The sequence below is a fragment of the Teleopsis dalmanni genome, unplaced genomic scaffold, assembly GCF_002237135.1.
Source record: "Teleopsis dalmanni isolate 2A unplaced genomic scaffold, ASM223713v2 unscaffolded_contig_0379, whole genome shotgun sequence".
Taxonomy (NCBI): Eukaryota; Metazoa; Arthropoda; class Insecta; order Diptera; family Diopsidae; genus Teleopsis; species Teleopsis dalmanni.
The window spans coordinates 1-10245 of record NW_024031761.1 but is presented as its reverse complement, the minus strand read 5'-3'; the positions used below and the strand labels follow the sequence as shown (position 1 = coordinate 10245).

Here is a 10245-nt window from a genome sequence, read left to right as displayed (position 1 = left end):
AAAACTGATAAATATACTTTTAAAAGTGGATTGCCGTTTTTTGCTACTCATATAGTGTATTGAAACTTTAAATTATTTTATACAATAATATTATCATAAATATTATTGTAACAAGGTTAGATGTAACCATATCATAGTAATAATGGATTTTAATGCTTAATACTCTGAGTAGGAGGGACAAATGTTATCGATATCTTAAGTTATATAACTTAGTCAAAAGAATAATAATAGATTCAACACCAACTTAAAATATTTTAAAATCTAGGAAGGATATTTCAGCCACGTTTTTATAGTAGAAAATTATCAACAATGTTTCAGAAATAAAACCTGAAAATTCTAGCTCTTTTTGCTACCAAAATTATTATAATATTTAATATCTTGCTGTGGTTAATTTATATTTTAGAAATGATATGTGGTTGAAAAATATGTCTAAATTAGATGACGTTTGCAAAGACTTATATAACAAAAAAAAAAAAATTTTAGATAGATTAGGAGTAAATTATAAAATAATGCTCGTAGTGGAGCACTGCAACCACAGTAGAAAATTTTTGTGCTACTACTTTTGTCTCTCGTTAAAAAGTTCTTAATTTAAAACCTTTCATGCTGACCCAGAGAAAAGTCTAATACTCACATAGAGTGTAACTAGAAGTCTCATTCTCTTGCAGACAGAGACGATATCTCATCTCAGACACACCCATCTTGTTGAGATGGTGGCCCAGGTTAAGATATCTCGTCAAACCTCTCTTTATAGACAAAATTAAAACAATGTAGGCTCATTGTGGAAGCAGAAATATTAAAAATCAAAATTAAAACTTAAATCTTTAATATATCTAAAAACTTCAAAATATATATAGACTCATACTAAGAATATCTGGTAAAACACAACAAAAATCTTACAGAAACTATTTTTGTTTCTTCTCAGTTTCTGAATCAATTGGGCATTTATAGTTAACCGCACAACATTTTATTTTTATGATACCAGTACATTTCGCATATGTAATAAATATTAAATTTTTATATTTTTTATAGATACATATAATGTGAGTTCGGTTGAACAGTGAAAGAGAAATATTAAATGTTATACAAAGACAACTTGAAATTTTAATTTATGCAATACAAGTTAACAAAGAATTTGTGATAAAATTGAAGTAAATTTTTACAAATGTTCTTTATGTTAATTTTAATTTCTTTCTTTACTTAATATCAGGTTTAGTTAATAATATATATGTGTACAGTTATAATTCAGAAAGGAAATAACTATAAATACTAGTATATTGGATTTTATACACACTTTAAATAGTTGTTGCTATTAGAAAAAAATTAAATGCAGATTTTTATAGTTATTTGTTATAATTTGATTATTATGGATATTTTTATTATTTTGGTAAAGTTATAAATATTGATTTTAATTGTAGTTCTTCAACATTAGCAATTGTAATAAGCTATTTTTAATACCTTTAACATATACTTTTTTAAATTTACTTTTTTAATCATAGATTGCTTAAGATTTACGCATATTTATTTAACAAACTAAATTAAAGAGTATAATGACCATTAACATGTGTTTCTGTAGGAATTTCTTGTGAAAACATTTTTCCATTTTTTAGTGCTTTTAGTTGGCACTAATTTGCTTTATTTTATTATTTCACATTTTTTACGCTGTAAGCTGGCAGTGTTGTTTATTTCTGTACATACATTTGAGCTATATTTACCACCGGCTGCATGCTACTTTAATTATTTTTAATAAAAAAATATGTTCTTTTTCGAAATACTTTTATTCAGAATAAAATGTGTTCTTAATAATTAAATAAAACAAAAAAAATTCGCTCATCAATCGCTGAATTTATTTTATTGTTCAGAAATTTACTTCTTTCAGTTTAATACAATTGTGCCTATGTTTTGTACTTTTTTGGAAGCTAATTGAGTTCATATCTCAATTTATTTCTTTCAACGAAGGTTTATCTTCCTTAAAATGGTAGCTTTAGTTTCGGAAACAAAAAAGTTTTACTAGGCCATGCTAAGTGAAACTTGAGGTGAAAATGAAGATGTCAAGGTATACTACGATCGACCGCCCCGATATCACGTTCCTTGATAAGAACGAACGTAAATGCTACTTCATTGATGTTGCAATCTCTGCTACCAGAAACATGTGCCGTACATACACAGAGAAAATGAGCAGATATACTGAGTTTACAGTGGAAACTAAACGAAACTGGAACCTTAAGGAAATTAAGACCATTCCAATAATAATAAGCGCTTAAGGTGTAATTGACAAACATCTCTGTACAAATATGAGCACCTTTAGACTCCCACAAAACCTCGTTGATACCATGCAGAAATCAGTGCTCATCGATACCTGTTATATCACCAGAAGTTTCATTACCTAAATTCTAATATACAATATATTTTGTCAGGGCATTACTACAGTGCTTTGTGGTTCAAACTCTCAATCTCCCAATATTTTTTGGATCATTTTACACTAGATATAATGATTTTAATTTATTGAAATGTTACTGTATGAACTTCAAATTAGCTTTTAGAAACATCTGCTTAAATAAGTTCCTGTTTATAAATCATTAGTTCAAATTACTTTCTATTACAGTGCAGAAGTTGGTATTATCTATTACGCAGCCATCAGAAATTATAATTTTTGTTATCTTTCATAAAACATCTATAGAATATTTAGAAGCAATTGACTCCAATACTTATTCTCTAACTTTCAATGAAATCTCTGCACCGATACTCGTTTAGTACGTGATACGAAATAAGTGATGAAAAAAAGTGTAACGAATGTGGTAGAATTGTCTTTCCAAATAATTATTAACAAGTCAATATTATTAGTGGAATGTATTTTTCATTACGTCAGTTCTCACTTTAATCCTATAAGTTGCACGCAATTGTGGTTGTTAGCTATTTCGGTTTATTCCAGTTTAAGTATATTTCATCTTTCTAATTCCACTAAATCAAGAACATCACCTCCTTAACATAAAAACATTGATTTACCTTTAAATTATCGTAAAAAATCTTCTGCAGTTCTTTTCCAATTCCGAGCTTTCTGGCGTCTTTGTACATGTTTTCTTTCCATCTCAACTTCGGTCTGCCTCTATGCCTTGCTGTCATCGGATTAGTATTAAAAATCAATAATATTTTTCGGGGAGACATATTTATTACGAGGGTGTAGTAATTTTTTTTATTGATCAACTTGGAGTGTTTGTAAAAAAAAGAGACAGAAGTCTTTCATAGTGATTAAATTTTTGTACATTCAAAATAATACGTCTTTAGAAATTAAACACCAATTAAATGAAAATTAAACTCTGCTTCATCATATGCAATAGTAAAAATCTGGAGAGGTGAAGATGCAACTTCTGTATTAAAAAATATCAAAAATGAGTATTAATTGGTATCAGATGATCATTGAATAGAAATTAATTAAGTTTTCTTGTCTGGACCAAAAATGAAATCATTTATGCATTTCTAAGTATCTGTTACCTTGTTTAAATAAAACAAGGAGGACATTTTATACAGATTCTTAGTTGTTTACGAAATGTGTTCTCAGTAAAAGAAAATACTTTGCTTCACCAAGATAATGAGCAGGCTCATACTTTGATAGGCGGTGTCTAAAATTCACAAATTTTATTTTAAGTGAATTGATCATCGCCATAAGTTATCAGATCTGGACCCCAGTGATATTACTGTTTCCAAGTTTTAAATTTGTTTGAACGGCAAAAATATTCATAGAAAATGAATATTTTGATGGCATTCACGTATTGAACTATTAGAAAGGTTTAAGAGAAAAGTTGAAATCTTGTCGAAAAAACTATAATGAGTTTATCACTTCTTATGTCGAAGCAAAATCAACAAAAACAAAACGTTCCTTACTTTCTTTGGTAGAATTCTGTGGCGACCCAGTTGGCTGTGCATTTATTGAATTTAAAAAGTAAAATTCAATTTCAAATATTTTTAAGTTTTTTGTTTTGATTGAGGAGAACGTTCCGATTTTTCTCTCTGTAAAAAGTTGAATAAAAGTTTATTAACATTGAAAATTTTTAGAGTTTTATTAATTAGCAAGGTGAACAGATCATTGCTAAATTGGTGACCCCGACGTGATCTCGAAAAAGTTTAAATTTAGAAATATTAACTTCTGAGCTGAATATCTAATTATCGAGCTGTGATGTCAGTTGCAGACGAAGGTGTAGTAATGGCTTCTGATAGTGGAAGTGTCGTAAACCGTGTAGCAGTGAAGGTGCCACCGTTTTGGCACGAGCGACCGGAGATTTGGTTTGCTCAGATCGAGGCGCAATTCGCAGTAGCTGCCATTACGAGTGATATCACACAGTTCAACACGGTAGTAGCAGCGATTGAGTCAAGTGTTATCGCCGATGTAAGTGATGCAGTGCTTCATCCTCCTGAAACTGGAAGATACGCTAATTTAAAGGCTTGCATCATAGAGCGGTACAGTGAGAGCGAGCAGCGGAAGATTCAACGGTTGTTGTCAGAAGTTGAACTTGGTGATAGACGCCCAACACAGTTGCTAACGGAGTTGACAGCATTAGCTAAAGACAAGGTGAGCGATGAGTTCCTTAAGTCTCTTTGGCTGAAGCGTTTGCCACCACAAGTGCGCGCTATTCTGCAGGCATCGAACGTGGCACTAGCAGAACTGGCGAAATTAGCAGATCGTATTTGCGAGGCGGGTGATTTTCAACAGATAGCTGTAGCGTCAGCCTCTGATTGTCCAGCCTATTCTGAGAATGCTGTGATTTTACGAAGGCTTGAGCAAATCGAACAGCGTCTGAGTCGTTTGGATTTACGTCGTAGTGAGTCGGTGCAAAGTCGATCGTCATCGAGGAGACGTAGGCGAACTCGTTCCCGACCAGGAAGTCATCCAGATTGGTGCTGGTATCACGAAAGGTTTGGTGATAGAGCTAATGCTTGTCGGCAGCCCTGTAGTTTTGTGGCAAGCTCTCATCAGTCAAAAAACTAGGCACTCCTTCTACGTCGTCGAGCCGAGAAGGGGTTAGTGTTCGTATAGCTCGACTTAGTATTAAAGATCCCGCCACGTCGACCGTTTTTCTCATTGATACTGGTGCGGACATATCAGTTTTACCGAAGTCGTTCTGTCGTTGGAAGCAAAGGGCTAACAGTGTTGCATCAGTTAATTTATATGCCGCTAATGGTACGCCTATTCAAACATTTGGCGAGCGTCGACTGCTTTTGTCTTTGGGTTTGCGTAGACATTTCCCGTGGACGTTCGTGATTGCGGATGTTAGCTGTCCTATTGTTGGAGCCGACTTCCTTAATCACTATGACTTGTTAGTGGATTTGAAAAGGAAGCGGTTAGTTGATTCGAAGACGACTTTGATGATGAAGGGTAAGGCTGCTGTGTCTCAAGAAGATACTGTGCGTGTGTGTGGTTCAGTTTCAGCTTATGCTGAGCTGGTTAATGAATACCGTGATTTAGGCATTATGAGTGCAAATCGGATGGGTTTAGTTACTAAGGTTGAACATTGCATCGAGACATTTGGTGCGCCGTCATTTGCTCGTCCCCGACGTTTAGTTGGAGCCAAACTTGAAGAAGCCAAGAAGGAATTCCAATTTTTAGTCCAGACAGGGATTTGTCAACCTTCGAAAAGCTGTTGGGCAAGTCCACTTCACATGGTTCGCAAAGGCGATGGAAGTTGGAGACCGTGTGGCGATTATCGCATGCTCAACGCGCAAACTAAACCTGATCGGTATCCGATTCCGTTCATTCATGATGTGACGAGTATTCTTCATGGTAAAACTATGTTTTCTAAGATAGATTTGCAGAAAGCGTATCATCAGATACCGCTTGCACTGGCAGACATTCCGAAGACAGCTATTACAACTCCGTTTGGCCTGTTCGAGTTTCGCTTTATGACTTTCGGTCTCCGTAATGCTGCCCAGACGTTTCAGCGTTTTATGAATGAGACTCTAGGTGATCTTAATTTCGTTTTTGCGTACATCGACGATATTTTAATTGCGTCAAAAGATGAAGCAGAACACAGAATGCATTTGCGACTGGTTTTAGATCGACTTAGAGAAACTGGTTTGACCGTGAATTTTGCCAAGTGTAAGTTCGGCTGTTCCGAGATCGAGTTCCTTGGGCACGTTATTAGTGCAAAGGGTTTACGTCCTCCGGAGAGTAAAGTTCAAGCTGTTCGTGATTTTCCTCTGCCAGCAACGGTGAAACAGCTTAGACAATTCTTAGGCATGGTGAACTTTTATCGGCCGTTTCTGCGTAACGCTGTGCAGAATCAGCAGCGGTTGTTTCATCTTACACCAGGTAACCGCAAGAATGATAAGTCGGTAATTTCTTGGACTCCAGAAGATGTAGAGGTTTTTGAGGCTTGCAAGAATGATCTTGCCCAAGCTACGTTGCTTAACTTCATGGCTCTGGATGCACAATTGACGCTCACGACTGATGCTTCAGACGTTGCGGTGGGTGCTGTTCTCCAACAAGTAGTGAAAGGTGTGACTCAGCCATTGGCATTTTATTCAAAAGGTTTGAGTCCAGCGCAGACTAAGTATAGTGCCTATGATCGTGAGTTGACTGCTATCTATCAAGCTGTCCAGCATTTTAAGTATGCATTAGAGGGACGTGATTTCGTCATTTTTACGGATCACAAACCTTTAACGTTTGCGTTCAGGCAAATAAGTGAGAAGGCATCTCCTCGTCGTGCAAGACAGCTGGAGTTTATTAGTCAGTATTGCACTGATATTCGTCATCTGGCTGGTGCAGATAATACGGTGGCTGACTCTTTGTCTCGGGTTGCTACGGTTCAGTTGGAGGCAAATGTTATTGAGTTAATTGCTGAGGGGCAGAAGACTGATGCAGAGTTGCTCGCTCAGCTGAAGAGCCAGTCTGAAGATGGTGTTGGGTTGAAGAAGTTGAGATTGCCGGATTCGAGTATTGAACTGTACTGTGATGTGTCAGGCAGTCGTGTTCGTCCTTTTGTTCCCGCAAACTGTCGGCAGCTGGTACTCTCAAAACTCCACGGTTTGGCTCATCCTGGTATTCGAGCAACGCGGAAATTGGTGCAGGCTAGGTATGTTTGGCTTGGTTTGGTTAAGGATGTAGCTGTGTTTGTGCGTAGTTGCATTGCGTGTCAGAAGTCCAAGATTCAGCGGCATACTAAAACACCAATTGGTTCGTTTGCTGATATTGATAGTCGGTTCCAGCATGTTCATGTTGACATTGTGGGTCCATTGCCTTTGTCTCAGGGGAAGCGTTATTGTTTGACTTGCGTCGATCGTTTTTCTCGGTGGCCTGTTGCTGTGCCTCTGTCGGGCATTACGGCAGAAGAAGTTGCAGCGGCTTTTATCGACGGTTGGGTGGCAAGTTTTGGTTCTCCGCAGGCTATTACCACTGATTTGGGTCGGCAGTTTGAGTCTGCTGTATTTCGGGAACTGACGAGATTGCTTGGAGTGAAACACTTTCATACCACGGCTTATCATCCTCAAGCAAATGGTATGGTTGAACGTTTCCATAGAACATTGAAGGCAGCCATTCGATGTCATTCCTCAAGTAATTGGACGCAGTCTCTTCCGCTTGTGTTGTTGGGATTGCGAACGACACCGAAGCTAGACCTAAATGCTAGTCCTTCAGAGATGTTGTTTGGAAATCCTCTTTGTGTTCCAGGGCAGATGCTTTCGGATTTCAAGCAGAAGTCGTCCGAGACTGATTTTGTGTCGGCGTTGCGAAGGGCTTTAGCTAAGGTTAAATCCGTTGAATCAACAAGACATTGTCATCCATCTGTGTATGTTCCGCGGGACGTTATTAATTGTAAGCACGTTTTTCTTCGAGTGGATCGTGCTCGAGCTCCACTTGAGCAGCCTTACGAAGGTCCATTTGAGGTGCTGAGTCGTAATGAGAAGACGTCTGTTATTGTTTGCCGTGGGAGAGAGGTGACTGTTTCGAATGATAGGTTGAAGGCGGCGTACTTAACGTGTGATGATCTTGAACAGGTTGTTCCAGAAACGCGTCAGCCTTCAGCGCTGTTGAATGGTGATCAGTTAGTGACTTCTGGTGATTGTAGGCGTGAATCCCTGTTGCCGATTCCGAAAGTGACACGAGCTGGTAGAGTAGTGCGTTTCCCAGCAAGGTTAGCGGAATTTTGTGATTAAGAGTGGTGTTGTCGACTTAGTTGTGGTGTCGCGTTGTTGCTAGTACTCCATCGCTAGGAGGGGGTACTGTGGCGACCCAGTTGGCTGTGCATTTATTGAATTTAAAAAGTAAAATTCAATTTCAAATATTTTTAAGTTTTTTGTTTTGATTGAGGAGAACGTTCCGATTTTTCTCTCTGTAAAAAGTTGAATAAAAGTTTATTAACATTGAAAATTTTTAGAGTTTTATTAATTAGCAAGGTGAACAGATCATTGCTAAATTTAGCAATGATCTGTTCACCTTGCTAATTAATAAAACCTCTAAAATTTTTCAATGTTAATAAACTTTTTATTCAACTTTTTACAGAGAGAAAATCGGAACGTTCTCTCAATCAAAACAAAAAACTTAAAAATATTTGAAATTGAATTTTACTTTTTAAATTCAATAAATGCACAGCCAACTGGGTCGCCACAATTCTTTCAAACAACTCTTGTACATATATGTATTTCAAGTTATGGAAGCTGAACAATGGTGACTGCACCAAACCCGCACACGTATTACTTAATATCTATTTAGTACAATTCAGCATAAGTAATAAATTAACAAATAGTTAACATTGTACTATTCATATCCTATAAAAGATGTTTAAAAAAAAAATATGTATTTCAAGTGAGAAACAATTTATATTTTTTTAAAATATAATTTAAAAATGTTATGCAATTGCTCAAAATGTAATAGAACATTTAAAAATTGTACTCATCTTAGGATATTTATTTTTAATAAGAACTTCTACAATAGTGGGTAAATGGACAGCTCCAAACTTTTGTAGCATCTGCGCTAGCGAAAAAAAAAGAACATGTCCTTATACCTGCATCACGCCCATGCCTTCTAGCTTTAATAAATCTAGACTACAAGATATTTAGACTCTTAATCACAGCGCTCTCTTAATTATTGAAATAAAGTTTCCATTTTCGGTGCGGACATCTTCTCTGTTCACACCTATGTAGTTAAAATAGTTATAGTGGGTAAAGAGTTGGTTTTAGTGGGTTAAAGTCTCACACTATGGCAGTTGATTTTTTCCTTCTACTGCAAAAAAACAAAACTGTTAGCATATAGTAAGTCCTACTATTAACTGTAAGAGTATAAGTTTGCAAACTTTTTTCGACATTCGCCTAAATTATCCTAAATCTATCCTAAACTACATATGACATTTAAACTAATAATAATGATTTATTGCTTTTCATTTTAATAATTAGTAAAATTTTTGTTTCCAATATTAAATTCGATGAGACTGCATAGGTTAATTTATGTGATATCAGAAACATAAAAATTTCCACATATATCAAATGAAATATTATTTTAAATTTTTACAAATTATGAGTTAAGCTAGATCGCTTATTTACTACATTAACTGTATGTAATGCAAATAATATAATTTATGGATTACATTCATTGTGATAAATGAGAAATATCGATTTGCAAAAGTATCTCTTTTTAATGCATATGATTAACTTAAGAACTTATCTTTATTTTTTAAATATAGCCTGAAAAATTTTACTAACAATTTTTTTCACGATTTTTATAGAAATCAAAGAAGTGCTGTAACGTATAGTAGAGTTTGTCTCCTTTCGTATACTCTTCAACGTTTTATTTAAAATAAATTCAAAACGTACATCACGTAGTATCTCGCAAAAAAAATTTAAACAATCAACAGTTTAATTAAGTGAAGGAAGAAATACGTTATTTAAGCTTAGTATTTAATGCAATACAATACTTCATTATTGAGTTTATTTACTAAAGGGGTAATATATTTTAAAAGTTAATTCAAAATTGCGGTTATGCTGATTATATTGAATATGCAAGATAGTAATACTGAGACTGAATTCAAGGACTCATAAATTTAGTTAAAACTAAACGATAAACGAAAAAATAAATTATAACATATAACATATATGGTAACATATATGGTTAAAATCAGTTAAAAATGTTTTATATTTTAATATATGTTTTATTATTTAATATGTCAAAATATGACCTAACAGGTATGTATTTTAAATTTATTTATTAATTATATTGTATGCCTGCTTCTATGTATATTGTATAACCTTTTCTGTAACAACGAA

General features: G+C 35.0%; 2 protein-coding genes across 2 annotated transcripts; both read left to right on the top strand.

The window, feature by feature from the left end:
* Window positions 1–4288: 4288 nt before the first annotated feature.
* LOC119663415 lies at window positions 4289–4981 on the top strand (the record flags this gene model as incomplete). Its single annotated transcript, XM_038073019.1, has 1 exon — window positions 4289–4981. A coding segment is annotated over one exon (693 nt), but the record flags the coding sequence as incomplete, so codon positions are not given.
* Window positions 4982–6024: 1043 nt separating this feature from the next.
* LOC119663416 lies at window positions 6025–8120 on the top strand (the record flags this gene model as incomplete). The annotated part of the gene is made up of 2 exons (XM_038073020.1): window positions 6025–6559; window positions 7481–8120. Coding segments are annotated over exons 1-2 (1175 nt in total), but the record flags the coding sequence as incomplete, so codon positions are not given.
* Window positions 8121–10245: the final 2125 nt, after the last annotated feature.